General features: G+C 40.4%; 1 protein-coding gene across 1 annotated transcript in view; it reads left to right on the top strand.

The window, feature by feature from the left end:
* SDK1 (sidekick cell adhesion molecule 1) overlaps positions 1 to 20,374 on the top strand; it is a gene marked incomplete at its 5' end in the record, with an annotated part of 840,176 nt that overhangs the window by 474,057 nt on the left and 345,745 nt on the right. Inside the window, one exon of the mRNA XM_081255449.1 lies at positions 16,856 to 16,989. Within this exon, the coding sequence (XP_081111575.1) occupies positions 16,856 to 16,989 (134 nt within the window). The remainder of the gene's footprint in view (positions 1 to 16,855; positions 16,990 to 20,374) is intronic.

Genomic DNA, 20,374 nt, shown 5'->3' with positions numbered 1-20,374 from the left:
AAGCTTTGGGGGTGGAAGCCCAGCTCCTAGGGGTCTTTTCCCCCAGAGGTGTTTTTGATTAATGTTGATGGTCAAAGACCCCCAGTAGCTCCTAGGAGGTTTCATCTTTTCTGAAACGGAGAGTTCTTATTTTGACCACTGCCTCAAGAAAGTGCTGGGAGAATCAAGTGTTAACCCAAAGCACTTAGAGAATGTCGATTCAAACAAGTCTTCTTCTTTGGAACTGCAGTGTTTCCTTGGTCAGGAATCCCCACTATTAAGGGCCACACAAAACCCCCCCTGTGCTCACATTCCGTAGCTGGTATCCCTCTAACTTCCTCTTTATGGATCCAGCATTCTGATTTCCTGAGCTGCAGCACATTTCACCCATACTGGACTAAGTGCTTTCGTTTTTTTTTCTTATTTTCTTTATTATTATTCCATGGAATTAGAAGTTAGAATTATAAGATTTCATTTTGAAATGTAGAATTAAGATGGGAAATACTAAGGAAATAATTTTACATAAAACCATACATACAGTTATTTTAATAAAGTTAAAAGAAAATCTCTGACTTAATACTGTAATTTTCCTATAAAATCAGTGTAAGTTTTAAATTAGTACTTTGGAATTACATTATAGCAAAAGCCACGTAGTTCATAAATACAGACAAATTATTGAACTTTGCTACCATAATTACTTAGCATACCCTTGCATTCAATTTGAAAATTTTTCGTTGGATAACTAAAGTGATATTTCTTATGGAAAAATTGGAAAAATATTTTAAAAAACAGAAATTGAAAGAATATAACTTGGAATCTTTCTACTCAGAGCTGGCCACTGTAAACATTTCATGTATACATATAGATAGACTGATATATGGGATTTTTTTTCTATGCACAGAGCATACACGTTTTAGGTTTTCTTGGGTTTTTTTTTTTACCCTAAATTGTTGCTGTTGTGTATGCTGTTTTGAATCTGTATCAGGATGTATTTCACTTCTAGTAACAGAAGCCCTAACTTAACAAGTTTAAGCACTAGTAAAGACCATTACCTCGTGAAATGAGAAGTCCAGAGACAAGAAGGCCTGCAGGACAGTTTACTGATCCCACCAGGTTCTTTCTTTTTTCTTTTGCGTTACACGGGCCTCTCACTGCTGTGGTCTCTCCCGTTGCGGAGCACAGGCTCCAGACGCGCAGACTCAGCAGCCATGGCTCATGGGCCCAGCTGCTCCATGGCATGTGGGATCCTCCCGGACCGGGGAACGAACCCGTGTCCCCTGCATCGGCAGGTGGACTCTCAACCACTGTGCCACCAGGGAAGCCCCCACCAGGTTCTCAAGGTCAAGGACCTGGGTGCTTTCCATTCTCTTTGTCCTGCCACTAACATTGTCAGCTTCATGTTAAGGTTGTTCCCCTCACAGCCATAAAATTGTCACCTTGAACATCTGGGGCAATGTGCTTCCTCATTCACATCTAGTGGAGGGAGAAGAAGCCTGAGCCCCAGCCGTGGGATGGAGATTCTGGCCATTGATCTGATGAACTAACTTAGGTGTGGCCACCCCACACCAATGACAGTCCCCAGGTGTATGCTGTAGGCTGACTGGCTTAAGCCTTGTTTCCTCTCTTAGTCACTAGCAGGAGGGATTGGATAACCTTGACCCCCAGGTGGGGTCAGTTCTCACACCGCAGTGCTGCTGTCAAAGGTTGGGATGTGGAGTGGACGTTGGAAGTCAGCCCCAACGTAGTAACCTAAAGTTATCACTGAATGTTTTATGAACAAATAGAAGGGTCGTCTTAAAGGATCTCTTAGCTTACTTCTCATCATTACATGCAGGCTGTGGTCTAATTTGTCCTGATTCTCAAAATTCTGTCCTTCCTCCTCCTTTTGTTTACACACTGCCTTCCCTCAGGGTTGTAAAGGTGGCCACCAGCAGCCCACAGGGCAGCATGTGTCCTGACTGGCCCCAAGCACAGTCCTTCCTGTTGGTCTGACTGGGCAACTTGGGTCCCATGGCAGTTCCTCACTGTCTTGAACATGCTGGGGTAGCAAACTTCCTGGGGTGCTGACTTCCTCACATCACGTGGCTGCCTGGGGAAGGCATGAGCACCACAGCAAAGTCAGGGTCTCTTGGGAAAGAAGACTAAGAGCACGGGTGCTTGGTACCTACTTCATTGTCTTTAAAAATTGTTCTTCTTCTTAAGCATTATAACAATCACCAGAATTTTGAATTTGATGGATGTTTTTAGATATTTTAGTTTTCATTAAGAAAATCTGTTTCTTTTGTAGAAATGCCCTGCTCAGAAAGAGATGGATAGGAAAGAAGAATAAAGTCTTCTGGGGAATTGATCCTCATTAATCTAATGTCCCCTAAAGTTTGGGCATTTTTGTGGTGTTCTTTTTGGCAATAGATAGGTTTTTCTTCATGACTTTTGAATTTATGACTGAAATTTAAAAGAAAAAATGAGCTTAAATCTATAAATTATAACAGATGTAAACTTTAATATTTCTATTCTTTATGTACTTTTTAATTTTCAATACCCTTGAAACAACGTCATAAATAATACAGAGAATTAATGGACTTTTTGGAGAATAATTCTGAGGAATAATAGGCATATTTGAAATTAGTATGGCAAAAATCAGATGTTAAAGAAAAAAGTTATGATATATTCAGTTTTTAAATTGTACTATTAAATGTGTAACTTCATGTGTAATAAACATTCATATTTAATTTTATGTGCCAACGTAACATATACTAAAATAAAATGGAACAATTTCTATGGTTCTATAAAGGAATCTATAAAGGAATCATAAATAATTATAGTAAAGCTTTTTTGAAATATTTTTATGGGACTAAAAATTGAATACTTCTTAATAGGGAAATTTCCTTAAATGAGAAATGAGGTAAATTAGTCGTAGAGACCTCAAAATGTAATATATCCTGAGGGAACCCTGAATAAGCAGTAACTTCTTAAGATAATCTTACACAGGAAGAAAAAGTTTTATTATGCTAAAATTTCTCATGAGAATTTATTTATTTTGCATGTTTTTTTAACATCTTTATTGGAGTATAAATGCTTTACAATGTTGTGTTATTTTCTGCTGTATAACAAAGTTAATCAGCTATATGCATACGCATGTCCCCATATCCCCTCCCTCTTCCATCTCCCTCCCACCCTCCTTATCCCACACCTCCAGGTGGTCACAAGCACTGAGCTAATCTCCCTGTGCTATACAGGTGCTTCCCACTAGCTATCTATTTTACATTTGGTAGTGTATATATGTCAATGCCACTCTCTCACTTCATCCCAGTTAACCCTTCCCCCTCTCCATGTCCTCAAGTTCATTCTCTATGTCTGTGTCTTTATTCCTGTCCTGCCCTTAGGTTCATCGGAACCATTTTTTTCTTTTTTTTAGATTCCATATATATGTGTTAGTATACAGTATTTGTTTTTCTCTTTGTGACTTACTTCACTCAGTATGACAGACTCTGGGTCCATCCACCTCACTACAAATAACTCAATTTCGTTTCTTTTTAGGGGCTGAGTAATATTCCATTGTATATATGTGCCACATCTTCTTTATCCATTTCATCTGTCGATGGACACTTAGGTTGCTTCCATGTCCTGGCTATTGTAAATAGTGTTGCAGTGAACATTGTGGTACATGACTCTTTTTGAATTATGGTTTTCTCACGGTATATGCCCAGTAGTGGGATTGCTGCGTCATATGGTAGTTCTATTTGTGTTTTAAGGAACCTCCATACTGTTCTCCATAGTGGCTGTATCAATTTACATTCCCACCAACAGGGCAAGAGGGTTCCCTTTTCTCCATATCCTCTCCAGCATTTATCATCTGTAGATTTTTTGATGATGGTCATTCTGACTGGTGTGCGGTGATACCTCATTGTAGTTTTGATTTGCATTTCTGTAATGATTTGTGATATTGAGCATCTTTTCATGTGTTTGTTGGCCATCTGTATATCTTCTTTGGAGAAATGTCAGTTTAGGTCTTCCACCCATTTTTGGATTGGGTTGTCTGTTTTTTTGATATTGAGTTGTATGGGCTGCTTCTATATTTTGGAGATTAATCCTTTGTCACTTGCTTCGTTTGCAAATATTTTCTCCCATTCTGAGGGTTGTCCTTTCGTCTTTTTTATGGTTTCCTTTGTTGTGCAAAAGCTTTTAAGTTTCATTAGGTCCCATTTGTTTATTTTTGTTTTTATTTCCATTTCTCTAGGAGGTGAGTCAAGAGGATCTTGCTGTGATTTATGTCATAGAGTGTTCTGCCTATGATTTCCTCTAGGAGTTTTATAGTCTCTGGCCTTACATTTCGGTCCTTCATCCATTTTGAGTGTATTTTTGTGTATGATGGTAGGAAGTGATCTAATATCATTCTTTTACATGTAGCTGTCCAGTTTTCCCAACACCACTTATTGAAGAAGGTGTCTTTTCTCCATTGTATACTCTTGACTCCTTTATCAAAAATAAGGTGACAATATGTGCATGGGTTTATCTCTGGGCTTTCTATCCAGTTCCATTGATCTACATTTCAGTTTTTGTGCCAGTACCATACTGTCTTGATTACTGTAGCTTTGTAGTATAGTCTGAAGTCAGGGAGCCTGATTCCTCCAGCTCTGTTTTTCTTTCTCAAGATTACTTTGGCTATTCAGGGTCTTTTGTGTTTCCATACAAATTGTGATTTTTTTGTTCTAGTTCTGTGAAAAATGCCATTGGTAATTTGATAGGGATTGCATTGAATCTGTAGGTTGCTTTGGGTAGCATAGTCATTTTCACAGTGTTGATTCTTCCAATCCAAGAACATGGTATATCTCTCCATCTGTCTGTATCATCTTTAATTCCTTTCATCAGTGTCTTATAGTTTTCTGCATACAGGTCTTTTGTCTCCTTCGGTAGGTTCATCCCTAGGTATTTTATTCTTTTTGTTGCAATGGTAAATGGGAGTGTTTCCTTAATTTCTCTTTCAAATTTATCATCATTAGCTTATAGGAATGCAAGAGATTTCTGTGCATTAATTTTGTATCCTGCTACTCTACCAAATTCATTGATTAGCTCTAGTAGTTTTCTGGTGGCATCTTTAGGATTCTCTATGTATAGTATCATGTCATCTGCAAACAGTGACAGTTTTACTTCTTCTTTTCTGATTTGGATTCCTTTTATTTCTTTTTCATCTCTGATTGCTGTGGCTAAAACTTCCAAAATTATGTTGAATAATAGGGGAGAGAGTGGGCAAGCTTGCCTTGTTCCTGATCTTTGAGGAAATGCTTTCAGTTTTTCACCATTGAGAATGATGTTGGCTGTGGGTTTGTCATATATGGCCTTTATTATGTTGAGGTAGGTTCCCTCCATGCCTACTTTCTGGAGAGTTTTTATCATAAATGGGTGTTGAATTTTTTCAAAAGCTTTTTCTCCATCTATTGAGATGATCATATGGTTTTTATCCTTCGATTTGTTAATATGGTGTATCACATTGATTGATTTGCGTATATTGAAGAATCCTTGCATTTCTGGGATAAATCCCACTTGATCCTTTTAATGTGCTGTTGGATTCTGTTTGCTAGTATTTTGTTGAGGATTTTTGCATCTATGTTCATCAGAGATATTGGCCTATAATTTCTTTTTTTATGACATCTTTGTCTGGTTTTGGTATCAGGGTGATGGCCTCGTAGAATGAGTTTGGCAGTGTTCCTCCCTCTGCTATATTTTGGAAGAGTTTGACAAGGATAAGTGTTAGCTCTTCTCTAAATGTTTGGTAGAATTCACCTGTGAAGCCATCTGGTCCTGGACTTTTGTTTGTTGGAAGATTTTTAATTACAGTTTCAACTTCAGCGCTTGTGATTGGTCTGTTTATATTTTCTATTTCTTCCTGGTTCAGTCTCAGAAGGTTGTGCTTTTCTAAGAATTTGTCTATTCTACTGGTATATAGTTGCTTGTAGTATTCTCTCCTTTGTATTTCTTCAGTGTCAGTTGTTACTTCTCCTTTTTCATTTCTAATTCTGTTGCTTTGAGCCTTCTCCCTTTTTTTTTTCTGGAATAATTGAGGGTTTTTTTTTAATTTTTTTTAATTTTTTTAATTTTTTATTTTTTTGCTTTATAACAAATTTAATCAGTTATACATATACATATGTTCCCATATCCCCTCCCTTTTGCGTCTCCCTCCCACCCTCCCTATCCCACCCCTCCAGGCTGTCACAAAGCACCGAGCTGATCTCCCTGTGCTATGTGGCTGCTTCCCGCTAGCTATCTACCTTACGTTTGGTAGTGTATATATGTCCATGCCACTCTTTCACTTTGTCACAGCTTACCCTCCCCCCTCCCCATATCCTCAAGTCCATTCTCTAGTAGGTCTGTGTCTTTATTCCTGTCTTACCCCTAGGTTCTTCATGACATTTTCTTTTCTTAAATTCCATATATATGTGTCAGCATACAGTATTTGTCTTTCTCTTTCTGACTTACTTCACTCTGTATGACAGGCTCTAGGTCCATCCACCTCATTAAAAATAGCTCAATTTCGTTTCTTTTTATGGCTGAGTAATATTCCATTGTATATATGTGCCACATCTTCTTTACCCATTCATCCGATGATGGACACTTAGGTTGTTTCCATCTCCGGGCTATTGTAAATAGGGCTGCTATGAACATTTTGGTACATGTCTCTTTTTGAATTATGGTTTTCTCAGGGTATATGTCCAGTAGTGGGATTGCTGGGTCATATGGTAGTTCTATTTGTAGTTTTTTAAGGAACCTCTATACCGTTCTCCATAGTGGCTGTACCAATTCACATTCCCACCAGCAGTGCAAGAGTGTTCCCTTTTTTCCACACCCTCTCCAGCATTTATTGTTTCTAGATTTTTTGATGATGGCCATTCTGACTGGTGTGAGATGATATCTCATTGTAGTTTTGATTTGCATTTCTCTAATGAGTAAAGATGTTGAGCATCCTTTCATGTGTTTGTTGGCAGTCTGTATATCTTCTGTGGAGAAATGTCTATTTAGGTCTTCTGCCCATTTTTGGATTGGGTTGTTTGTTTTTTTGTTATTGAGCTGCATGAGCTGCTTATAAATTTTGGAGATTAATCCTTTGTCAGTTGCTTCATTTGCAAATATTTTCTCCCATTCTGAGGGTTGTCTTTTGGTCTTGTTTATGGTCTCCTTTGCTGTGCAAAAGCTTTTAAGTTTCATTAGGTGCCATGTGTTTATTTTTGTCTTTATTTCCATTTCTCTAGGAGGTGGGTCAAAAAGGATCTTGCTGTGATTTATGTCATAGAGTGTTCTGCCTATGTTTTACTCTAAGAGTTTTATAGTGCCTGGCCTTACATTTCAGTCTTTAATCCATTTTGAGTTTATTTTTGTATAAAATAAAAATAAAGTGTTCTAATTTCATTGTTTTACATGTAGCTGTCCAGTTTTCCCAGCACCACTTATTGAAGAGACTGTCCTTTCTCCACTGTACATTCCTGCCTCCTTTATCAAAGATAAGGTGACCATATGTCCGTGGGTTTATCTCTGGGCTTTCTATCCTGTTCCATTGATCTATCTTTCTGTTTTTGTGCCAGTACCATATTGTCTTGATTACTGTAGCTTTGTAGTATAGTCTGAAGTCAGGGAGCCTGATTCCTCCAGCTCCATTTTTCGTTCTCAAGATTGCTTTGGCTATTCGGGGTCTTTTGTGTTTCCATACAAATTGTGTAATTTTTTGTTCTAGTTCTGTGAAAAATGCCACTGGTAGTTTGATAGGGATTGCATTGAATCTGTAGATTGCTTTGGGTAGTAGAGTCATTTTCACAATGTTGGTTCTTCCAATCCAAGAACATGGTACATCTCTCCATCTATTTGTATCATCTTTAATTCCTTTCATCAGTGTCTTATAATTTTCTGCATACAGGTCTTTTGTCTCCTTAGGTAGGTTTATTCCTAGATATTTTATTCTTTTTGTTGCAGTGGTAAATGGGAGTGTTTCCTTGATTTCACTTTCAGATTTTTCATCATTAGTATATAGGAATGCCAGAGATTTCTGTGCATTAATTTTGTATCCTGCAACTTTACCAAATTCATTGATTAGCTCTAGTAGTTTTCTGATAGCATCTTTAGGATTCTCTGTGTATAGTATCATGTCATCTGCAAACAGTGACAGCTTTACTTCTTCTTTTCTGAATTGGATTCCTTTTATTTCCTTTTCTTCTCTGATTGCTGTGGCTAAAACTTCCAAAACTAGGTTGAATAAGAGTGGTGAGAGTGGGCAACCTTGTCTTGTTCCTGATCTTAGTGGAAATGCTTTCAGTTTTTCACCATTGAGGACGATGCTGGCTGTGGGTTTGTCATATATGGCCTTTATTATGTTGAGGAAAGTTCCCTCTATGCCTACTTTCTGCAGGGTTTTTATCATAAATGGGTGTTGAATTTTGTCGAAAGCTTTCTCTGCATCTATTGAGATGATCATATGGTTTTTCTCCTTCAATTTGTCAATATGATGTATCACGTTGATTGATTTGCGTATATTGAAGAATCCTTGCATTCCTGGAATAAACCCCACTTGATCATGGTGTATGATCCTTTTAATGTGCTGTTGGATTCTGTTTGCTAGTATTTTGTTGAGGATTTTTGCATCTATGTTCATCAGTGATATTGGCCTGTAGTTTTCTTTCTTTGTGACATCCTTGTCTGGTTTTGGTATCAAGGTGATGGTGGCCTCGTAGAATGAGTTTGGGAGTTTTCCTCCCTCTGCTATATTTTGGAAGAGTTTGAGAAGGATAGGTGTTAGCTCTTCTCTAAATGCTTGATAGAATTCGCCTTTGAAGCCATCTGGTCCTGGGCTTTTGTTTGTTGGAAGATTTTTTATCACAGTTTCAATTTCAGTGCTTGTGATTGGTCTGTTCATATTTTCTATTTCTCCCTGATTCAGTCTTGGCAGGTTGTGTATTTCTAAGAATTTGTCCGTTTCTTCCAGGTTGTCCATTTTATGGGCATAGAGTTGCTTGTAGTAATCTCTCATGATCTTTTGTATTTCTGCAGTGTCAGTTGTCACTTCTCCTTTTTCATTTCTAATTCTATTGATTTGAGACTTCTCCCTTTTTTTCTTGATGAGTCTGGCTAATGGTTTATCAATTTTGTTTATCTTCTCAAAGAACCAGCTTTTAGTTTTATTGATCTTTGCTATCATTTCCCTCATTTGTTTTTCATTTATTTCTGATCTGATCTTTATGATTTCTTTCCTTCTGCTAACTTTGGGGGCTTTTCGTTCTTCTTTCTCTAATTGCTTTAGGTGCAAGGTCAGGTTGTTTATTCGAGATGTTTCCTGTTTCTTAAGGTGGGATTGTATTGCTATAAACTTCCCTCTTAGAACTGCTTTTGCTGCATCCCATAGGTTTTGGGTCATCGTGTCTCCATTGTCATTTGTTTCTAGGTATTTTTTAATTTCCTCTTTGATTTCTTCAGTGATCACTTCATTATTGAGTAGTGTATTGTTTAGCCTCCATGTGTTTGTATTTTTTACAGATCTTTTCCTGTAATTGATGTCTAGTCTCATAGCATTGTGGTCGGAAAAGATACTTGATACAATTTCAATTTTCTTAAATTTACCAAGGCTTGATTTGTGACCCAAGATATGATGTATCCTGGAGAATGTTCCATGAGCTCATGAGAAGAAAGTGTATTCTGTTGTTTTTGGATGGAATGTCCTATAAATAGCAATTAAGTCCATCTTGTTTAATGTATCATTTAAAGCTTGTGTTTCCTTATTTATTTTCATTTTGGATGATCTGTCCGTTGGTGAAAGTGGGGTGTTAAAGTCCCCTACTATGATTGTGTTACTGTCGATTTCTCCTTTTATGGCTGTTAGTATCTACCTTATGTATTGAGGTGCTCCTATGTTGGGTGCATAAATATTTACAATTGTTATATCTTCTTCTTGGATTGATCCCTTGATCATTATGTAGTGTCCTTCTTTGTCTCTTCTAGTAGTCTTTATTTTAAAGTCTATTTTGTCTGATATGAGAATTGCTACTCCAGCTTTCTTTTGGTTTCCATTTGCATGGAATATCTTTTTCCATCCCCTTACTTTCAGTCTGTATGTGTCTCTAGGTCTGAAGTGGGTCTCTTGTAGACAGCATATATATGGGTCTTGTTTTTGTATCCATTCAGCCAATCTGTGTCGTTTGGTGGGAGCATTTAGTCCATTTACATTTAAGGTAATTATTGATATGTATGTTCCTATTCCCATTTTCTTAATTGCTTTGGGTTCGTTATTGTAGGTCTTTTCCTTCTGTTGTGTTGCTTGCCTAGAGAAGTTTCTTTAGCATTTGTTGTAAAGCTGGTTTGGTGGTGCTGAACTCTCTCAGCTTTTGCTTGTCTGTAAACATTTTAATTTCTTCATCAAATCTGAATGAGATCCTTGCTGGGTAGAGTAATCTTGGTTGCAGGTTTTTCTCCTTCATCACTTTAATTATGTCCTGCCACTCCCTTCTGGCTTGTAGAGTTTCTGCTGAGAGATCAGCTGTTATCCTGATGGGGATTCCCTTGTGTGTTATTTGTTGTTTTTGCCTTGCTGCTTTTAATATGATTTCTTTGTGTTTAATTTTTGACAGTTTGATTAATACGTGTCTTGGCGTATTTATCCTTGGATTTATTCTGTATGGGACTCTCTCTGCCTCCTGGACTTGATTAACTATTTCCTTTCCCATATTAGGGAAGTTTTCAACTATAATCTCTTCAAATATTTTCTCAGTCCCTTTCTTTTTCTCTTCTTCTTCTGGAACCCCTATAATTCGAATGTTGGTGCGTTTAATGTTGTCCCAGAGGTCTCTGAGACTGTCCTCAGTTCTTTTCATTCTTTTTTCTTTCTTCTGCTCTGCGGTAGTTATTTCCACTATTTTATCTTCCACGTCACTTATCCATTCTTCTGCCTCAGTTATTCTGCTATTGATCCCATCTAGAGTATTTTTCATTTCACTTATTGTGTTTTTAATCATTGCTTGATTCATCTTTAGTTCTTCTAGGTCCTTGTTAACTGTTTCTTGCATTTTGTCTATTCTATTTCCAAGATTTTGGATCATCTTTACTATCATTATTCTGAATTCTTTTTCAGGTAGACTGCCTATTTCCTCTTCATTTGTTAGGTCTGGTGGGTTTTTATCTTGCTCCTTCTCCTGCTGTGTGTTTTTCTGTCTTCTCATTTTGCTTATCTTACTGTGTTTGGGGTCTCCTTTTTGCAGGCTGCAGGTTCATAGTTCCCGTTGTTTTTGGTGTCTGTCCCCAGTAGCTAAGGTTGGTTCAGTGGGTTGTGTAGGCTTCCTGGTGGAAGGGACTAGTGCCTGTGTTCTGGTGGATGAGGCCGGATCTTGTCTTTCTGGTGGGCAGGTCCACGTCTGGTGGTGTGTTTTGGGGTGTCTGTGGACTTTTTATGATTTTAGGCAGCCTCTCTGCTAATGGGTGGCGTTGTGTTCCTGTCTTGCTAGTTGTTTGGCATAGGGTGTCCAGCACTGTAGCTTGCTGGTCGTTGAGTGAAGCTGGGTGCTGGTGTTGAGATGGAGATCTCTGGAAGATTTTCACCGTTTGATATTATGTGGAGCTGGGAGGTCTCTTGTGGACCAGTGTCCTGAAGTTGGTTCTCCCACCTCAGAGGCACAGCACCGACTCCTGGCTCCTCAATTTGAGATGATTTGCTGTCTATTCATGTATTCCACATATGCAGGGTACATCAAGTTGATTGTGGAGCTTTAATCCGCTGCTTCTGAGGCTGCTGGGAGAGATTTCCCTTTCTCTTCTTTGTTCCCACAGCTCCTGGGTCTCATCTTTGGATTTGGCCCCGCCTCTCCGTGTAGGTCGCCGGAGGGCGTCTGTTCTTCACTCAGACAGGACAGGGTTAAAGGAGCAGCCGCTTCGGGGACTCTGGCTCACTCAGGCCGTGGGGGAGGGAGAGGCACGGAGTGCGGGGCGAGCCTGCAGCGGCAGAGGCCGGCGTGACGTTGCACCAGCCCGAGGCGCGCCGTGCGTTCTCCCAGGGAAGCCGCCCCTGGATCCCGGGACCCCGGCAGTGGCGGGCTGCACAGGCTCCCGGAAGGGCGGTGTGGACAGTGACCTGCGCTCGCACACAGGCTTCTTGGCGGCGGCAGCAGCAGCCCCAGCGTCCCACGCCCGTCACTGGGCTCCACGCTTTCAGTCGTGACTCGCGCCCGTCTGTGGAGCCCCTTTAAGCAGCGCTCTTAATCCCCTCTCCTCGCGCACCAGGAAACCAAGAGGGAAGAAAAAGTCTCTTGCCTCTTCGGCAGCTCCAGAGTTTTCCCGGACTCTCTCCCGGCTAGCTGTGGCACATTAGCCCCCTTCAGGCTGAGTTCTCGCCGCCAGCCCCAGTCCCCTCCCTGCGCTCTGACCGAAGCCCGAGCCTCAGCTTCCAGCGCCGCCCGCCCCGGCGGGTGAGCAGACAAGCCTCTGGGGCTGGTGAGTGCCGCTCAGCACCGATCCTCTGTGCGGGAATCTCTCCACTTTGCCCTACCCAGGTATGTGGGGAGTTTCTTGCCTTTTGGGAGGTCTGGGGTCTTCTGCCAGCGTTCAGTAGGTGTTCTGTAGGAGTTGTTCCACGTGTAGCTGTATTTCTGGTGTATCCGTGGGGAGGAAGGTGATCTCCGCGTCTTACTCTTCCGCCATCTTCCCTTTTTTTCTTGATGAGTCTTGCTAAAGGTTTATCAATTTTCTTTACCTTCTCAAAGAACAAGCTTTTAGTTTTATTGATCTTTGCTATCATTTCCTTCATTTCTTTTTCGTTTCTTTCTGATCTGATCTTTATGATTTCTTTCCTTTTGCTAACTTCGGGTTTTTTTTTGTTGTTCTCTCTCTAATTGCTTTAGGTGTTAGGTTAGGTTGTTTATTTGAGATTTTTCTTGTTTCTTGAGGTAGGATTATATTGCTATAAACTTCCCTCTTAGAACTGCTTTTGCTGCATCCCATAGGTTTTGGATCGTTGTGTTTTCATTGTCATTTGTTTCTAGGTAGTTTTTGATTTCCTCTTTGATTTCTTCAGTGATCTCTTGGTTATTTAGTAGTGTATTGTTTAGCCTCCATGTGTTTGTATTTTTTACAGATTTTTTCCTGTAATTGATATCTAGTCTCATAGCATTGTGGTCGGAAAAGATACTTGATACGATTTCAATTTTCTTAAATTTACCATGGCTTGATTTGTGACCCAGGATATGGTCTATCCTGGACAGTGTTCCATGAGCATTTGAGAAGAAAGTGTATTCTATTGTTTTTGGATGGAATGTCCTAAAAATATCAATTAAGTCCATCTTCTTTAATGTGTCATTTAAAGCTTGTGTTTCCTTATTTATTTTCATTTTGGATGATCTGTCCACTGGTGGATGTGGGCTATTAAATTCCCTGACTATCATTGTGTTACTGTTGATTTCCCCTTTTATGGCTGTTAGCATTTGCCTTATGTATTGAGGTGCTCCTATGTTGGGTGCATAAATATTTACAATTGTTATATCTTTTTCTTGGACAGTTGTTATATCTTCTTCTTGGATTGATCCCTTGATCATTATGTAGTGTCCTTCTTTGTCTCTTGTAATAGTCTTTATTTTAAAGTCTATTTTGCCTGATATGAGAATTGCTTCTCCAGCTCTTTTGATTTCCATTTGCATGGAATATCTTTTTCCCTCCCCTCACTTTCAGTCTGTATGTGTCCCTAGGTCTGAAGTGGGTCTCTTGTAGACAGCATATGTACAGGTCTTGTTTTTGTATCCATTCAGCCAGTCTATGTCTTTTGGTTGGAGTATTTAATCCATTTACTTTTAAGGTAATTATCAGTATGTCGGTTCCTGTTACCATTTTCTTATTTGTATTGGGTTTGTTATTGTAGGTTTTTTCCTTCTCTTGTGTTTCCTTCCTTTAGCATTTGTTGTAAAGCTGGTTTGGTGGTGCTGAATTCTCTTAATTTTTGCTTATCTATAAAGGTTTTAATTTGTCGATCAATGTGAATGACATCCTTGCTGGGTCGAGTAAAATCTTGCTTGTAGGTTTTTCCCTTTCCTCACTTTAAATATGCCCTGCCACTCCCTTCTGGCTTGCAGAGTTTCTGCTGAAAAATCAGCTGTTAACCTTATGTTATTTGTTGTCTTTCCCTTGCTGCTTTTAATATTTTTTCTTTGTATTTAATTTTTGATAGTTTGATTAATATGTGTCTGGGCACGTTTCTCCTTGGATTTATCCTGTATGGTACTCTCTGTGCTTCCTGGACTTGATTGACTGTTTCCTTTCCCGTGTTAGGGAAGTTTTTGACTCTAATCTCTTCAAATATTTTCTCAGACCCTTTCTTTTTATCTTCTTCTTCTGGGACTCCTATAATTTGAATGTTGGTGTGTTTAATGTCCCAGAGGGTCTGAGGCTGTCCTCAGTTCTCTTCATTCTTTTTTCTTTATACTGCTCCCTGGCAGTTATTTCCTCCATTTTTATCTTCCAGCTCACTTATCCATTTTTCTGCCTCAGTTATTCTATTACTGATTCCTTCTAGAGTATTTTTAATTTCAGTAATTGTATTGTTCATCACTGTTTGTTTGCTCTTTAGTTCTTCTAGATCCTTGCTAAATGTTTCTTGTATTTTCTCCATTCTGTTTCCAAGATTTTGGATCATCTTTACTATCATTACTCTGAATTCTTTTTCAGTTAGGTTGCCTATTTCATCTTCATTTATTTGGTCTTGTAGGTTTTTACCTTGCCCCTTCATCTGTAACATATTTTTTTTGTTGTTTCATTTTTTGTGTGTGTGATGGATGGTGCTATATTCCTGTCTTACTGGTTGTTTGGCCTGAGACGTCCAGCAGTGGAGTTTGCAGGCAGTTGGATAGAGCTGGATCTTGGTGCTGAGAGGAGGACCTCTGGGCAGCCTCACTCTGATTGATATTCCCTCGGGTCTGAGGTTCTCTTTTAGTCCAGCAGTTTGGACTTGGAGCTCCCACTACTGGAGCTCAGGCCCGACCTCTGACCTGGGAACCAAGATCTCACAAGCATGTGGCAGGCAAAGTAATGGTCCCCCAAAGACACGGACATCCAGATCCCTGGAACCACCTGGCTGGTGCGTGGCGATGGGGACCCAGTGCTGCCGGAGGGGCAGAGTGGCGGACTGGTGTCCTCAGGGTCAGAGCTGAGCCATCTCTGCCGCCCGCACCGCCCAGTGCTCCAGGGACTCCACCTGGGCTTGACAGGCGTCTGCGCCCTGGATTCACGTCCGAGGTCACGGATTTACATCAGTGACCCCAGTTTTACGTCTGAGGCCCTGAATTTACATCTGAGGCCCCGGTTTTACATCCTGCATGTTTTTTTGTTGTTGTTGTTACTAGAATAGAGATCTTAGTTTAGCTGACTCTAGAAGGGCTATGACTATCTAGCATTAAAAATGAACAAACAAAACTATTCATCTGTAGAGTGACGCAGTTGTGCGAGTCCAGGGTCCCAGGAGTTTCCTAGTGTTTTGAGCATGAGAGTGTAGGCTAAATGACATTTTGGTGCTCAGAATGTCTTTGACCCTCAAAGTGCACTTCACCAGCCAAGGAAAAGATCACTTACCTTTGTTGTTTTTGTTTTTGTTTTTTAGCAGGTTCTACCCCACAACCTCCTTAACTAGTAAAAAGTATATAGAACTATAACATGAGCAAAGGATACTGGGGCACCCATTTACTGAAAGATTATTTGGATTTATGGAATTTGTGTCTTTGTTGTTTTTCTTCTTCTTCTTCTTCTTTTTTTTTTTTTTTTGTGTGTGTGGTATGTGGGCCTCTCACTGTTGTGGCCTCTCCCGTTGCGGAGCACAGGCTCCGGACGCACAGGCCCAGCGGCCATGGCTCACGGGCCCAGCCGCTCCGCGGCATGTGGGATCTTCCCAGACCGGGGCACGAACCCGTCTCCCCTGCATCGGCAGGCGGACTCCCAACCACTGCGCCACCAGGGAAGCCCCTTCTTCTTCTTTTAAATAAGTAAGGGTGAGAGTCTGTGTATGGTATCGTTGGCAGAGCACCAGTCTACATGTGAGAAGACCTAGTCCTCCCTCTGGTATTGTTACCTTGCTGTTTTACCTTGGAAAAACAACTTAACCTCTCTGATCCTCTGTTTTCTCATTTCTTAAGAGAAGGAGGGTGGACCAAATGTGTCTCAGAGATTCCTTTTCACAGTAGAATTGGAATATATGGGAAGGGTTCAGGGATGATCTCCTAGACTGTTGGTCTGCACCTGAGGGTGTGGGGAGATAGCAGAGGTGGAGAATATGCAGCCCTGGGTTTAGTAATTATGGGGAAATTGAGTTGAAGGGGTCAGTACTATGCCCACTAACAACTTTTCTTCTACCCGTTAGTCTATAAATAGATGTACAAAGTCTCTAATGAGGCTCCCTGGGAGTGGAGAAATCACAATAAATTTTGTCACCCCGGGTCCAGAGTTTGGTGGTCCAGTGTGATCACAGAGCCCTGCCGCAAAGAAAAAGGCCAGCTCTTCCAGAGTTTGTTCTAACCTGTCTTGTTACGAATTCCCAGAGGAACCTTTGAGTTGCAACAAACTCTGGATGTGTGTGTTCCAAAAGGCCGTCTTCTGCACAACCAGGGTAGGTACAGACACGGCGCCTGGGGCTCCCAGGCCCCTGGCAGAAGCCAGCGCAGCATTGGACCTCAGCTGGCTCAGCCACCACATCATCCCTCAGGTTGGCCTGGGGATTTGTTTTTGTCCTTCCAGATCTTTTTTTAACCTTTAAAACAACAACAACAACAACAGTAACAACTCTGGACATTCCCTTATGGTCGGCCTGGTAAATTAATCTGTCTTACAAATACGAAGCTCCATGGACCGGCCTTGACACTGTCTCTTCTCTTCCCTGACGCAGAGCCATCACGCTGGAGAACCAGCTGGTGATCCTGGCAGCGACGGCCAGCGACGCAGGGGCTTACTACGTGCAGGCCGTCAACGAGAGGAACGGGGAGAACAAGACCAGCCCGCTCATTCACCTGAGCATAGCAAGTGAGTGCCAAAATCCCACATGGTCATTGTGAAAGCAGTAAATTCTGGATTTAATTAATAACCACTGTCTCATGGGGCATTTTGCAATAAATCTTACCTCTCTGGGTTAGTGGTTATGGTTCAGTATTGATCCAATGTCTATAGTTGCTTTCTTTGAACTGATAGGCAGAAAATGTGAATCAGACCGGTAATTCTAAATACAGGATCTTATTTGTTTGGGGGAATTTAAAATAACATTTTTGCTTTTGTACTCTGTTAATGTGTATGGTTTTTAACAACAACAAAACAACTTTTGGCTTATAAGGAGTTGTATCCATGAAACTTGAGACTAGATTAGGCCACAGGTTATGTTCTTTTACTTTAATTTAAAAACTTTGAGAAAATATATATACAAAGTTGTGTTAAAATTAGGAGTATATCTTAAGAGTAACTAAAAGCCCGGATCATGAAGAAAATACACACACATCACAGTTAAATGTTCAGTTAATTTAAGGATGTTTTGCTTTGAGGCAACTTAGTTTAAATATTTGGCCTTTGAAAGAAGGCTCCAGAAATTCTTCTAGGAAAAGTTGATTGCCGGAGAAGGGGGAAATGACCAGGAGCAAGAACTCAGAGCTAAAAGAGAGCAAAAGGTGCATCTCAGAGATGCCACCAGATGTCTGCAGCGTGAAGCTTCATGGTATGAAGTGCGGTGATTATGCTGTTGAGAAAATACAGTTGGGAAATGGTCATGGTAGATTTCAAAATATTATGATCATGGCATACAAGAGTGAGTTAAGTGGATTTGTCTGTATAGTGGTAGATGTCATGTTTTTAAAAACCACCTTGAAAGAATGGCTTTCCCCTTCGGGTAGTTTGAAAAGTTTTGTTTCATATGCAGGACAGACCATAGTGTTTGCTTCCCCTGGTCCTTGAGGGATACAGTTGCTTTAGGCCTAACAGAGTTTACCGGGTGAACAGCACCACAGTCAGCAGACGGTGGGCATTAATTGCGTCTGCTCCCACATGCCCTGCACCTGCCCGGCAAGCCCTCCTAGGTGGCCACCACCCTGCCACCAGCTCCTAATTTCTAGGAATTGAGCCCTCAGCTCCAGACCACAGGCGGTGCAGATCTGGCCATCACCGGGGCCTTTGCAGTGCTTTGGAGAGTTGTGTCCATTGATTAGGGCTCACAAAGTCCAGTGCGTGTTGTACTACTATTTAAAGGACCCTATGAATCAAGAATCATAGTAGAAAAAGAATGTGATTTATGGAGATTTTTCAGTATTAATAATAAAATATGGAAATTCTGTTATTAAATATATTGTGATAATTTTAATGACTTCCAACTTTTATAATTAGAGCCGTTTATTCTGTTTAGCAAATCTGATTCAGCACTCAATTGTAATATACATGCCAGGATAATAATAGGTCAAATTGGTGGAATTCTGAGTCAGAAACACAAAAATTGACCTTAGTCTATTAGAAGAGGGGGAAAAAAATTCCACAAATATTCTGGTTAACTTGATGCTAACATCACGAAGGTATGAAATAGTCTGCACCTAGTAGTTTCCTACATGCCTACTCTACAAAGCCAGTAGAAAATAAAACGAATACAGTGAATTTGTAAGTTGCCGTACTAACGCCATACCATGCGTTAGATAATTGGAATATGTAAATTTTTAAATAATTTGAGTGTCTAACCAAGAAGTATATTGGAAGCAGCTCATAAATATTATAATTAACTGCCTTGCATTTCGTTCCCTTGTGTAGTTTTATCTTTTCATTGGCACTGGGTAAAATGTGTAGAAGGTGAGACATAAAGGAGCTGATGGTATGGATGGACTTATTTTAAATCTTAGGAGAAAACCTGCATTCTGTCTCCGTCTGTGTTCTTTGCTTTTTATGGGGACCAGGTAAAATGTGACAAGTAAGGAGGTTGAGGAAACGGCCTTATTTTAATTCTTGGATGAACCTCACTGTTGATGTGTTAGATTTACCTAAAATTTAAAGGGCACCCGATCATGCATTTTCTCACTAAAATTCTATTTTGAAAACCTCTAAAGATCAGAAATCTTGATAAATCTGCAGAAAACCCCAGAATTGATTGTTTATTTATTTTAAATAGTCTCTTTTTTTAAATTTTATTTATTTATTTTTGGCTGCATCGTGTCTTCGTTGCTGTACGTGGGCTTTCTCTAGTTGCGGCGAGCGGGGGCTGCTCTTTGTTGCGGTGCGCGGGCTTCTCATTGCGGTGGCTTCTCTTGTTGTGGAGCATGGGCTCTAGGCATGTGGGCTCAGTAGTTGTGGTGCATGGGCTTAGTTGCTCCGCGACATGTGGGACCTTCCCGGACCAGGGATCAAACCCTGGCAGGCGGTTTCTTAACCACTGCGCCACCAGGGAAGTCCCTGTTTATTTATTTTCATTTTTATTTACTTATGTTTTAATCTTTTCGGCCATGCTACTCGGTTTGTGGGATGTTAGTTCCTCCACCAGGGATTGTTTAAATTTGCTCCTTTCTGGACTACAACAAATGCTGTAAGGGGGGAAACTGCAGTTCAGGACTTCCCTGCCAGCACCGTGTGTGAGGCTGTGAAATACGGAGGGTGCACGACCCCACCAGATTTATTATGAAATTAGATACTCTCAAGACCTATTCATGCAGGTAGTAAGATGCAGTGTGTTCTGCAGACTTAGACGTTTTTTTTTCCTAATGTAGGCTTTGTAAAAACACCAAACAAGATTGATGAAAAATTTTAAAAACTTGCCAGCCAGCAATTCTGAAGAATCTAAAGATATTACAGCCAATTATCATTTAACGATGATAAATTTTCCCTTGGCATCAGGAGAATAAAGTAGGGAACATTTCTGTAGTGAATACGATCAAGGTGGTAGGGTACTGGAAATTAAATTCCTGGTGGATTTAACTGTAATTAATTTAAAAGTGCAAAGTGCTGTGCGGCCCACCTCTTGTTTGCAGTGGTCATAATAAACTGTTCCTCCTGCAGGGACAGCCTAGTGTCGAGGTGGAGTAGCACCCAGGGCCAGCCTTGCCTCGAAACATCAAAATGCGTGATGCGCTATCCCCCAGCTGGCAGGAGGAGATGACACATATTTCCCCAAACAACTGTGTATTTGAGAGTTCAAAACCTCACCACCTTTTCAGTTGCTGAATATTCTGGCTGCACTTGAAGCTTATGGGAAGCAAAAGATAAAGACAGTTGAGATAAAAATAAATAATTTTTTTAAAAGCATGACAATTAGAAGTGAAATGCAGCCCCATCACGGTACCGCCTGATGTTTTGTGCATTATTATCCCTTAACCACCCCCCCCTGCCCTTTTATATGGTTAAGAGGGTAAGTTACAGCATGTCCTGCACAGGTATTTCCTGTCGGGAAGGAGAG

This window comes from Mesoplodon bidens (assembly GCF_964165515.1).
Source record: "Mesoplodon bidens genome assembly, chromosome: 15".
NCBI classification, from domain to species: domain Eukaryota; kingdom Metazoa; phylum Chordata; class Mammalia; order Artiodactyla; family Ziphiidae; genus Mesoplodon; species Mesoplodon bidens.
Note: the sequence above shows the minus strand (reverse complement) of the source record. Positions and strands in the feature narration are given on the sequence as shown.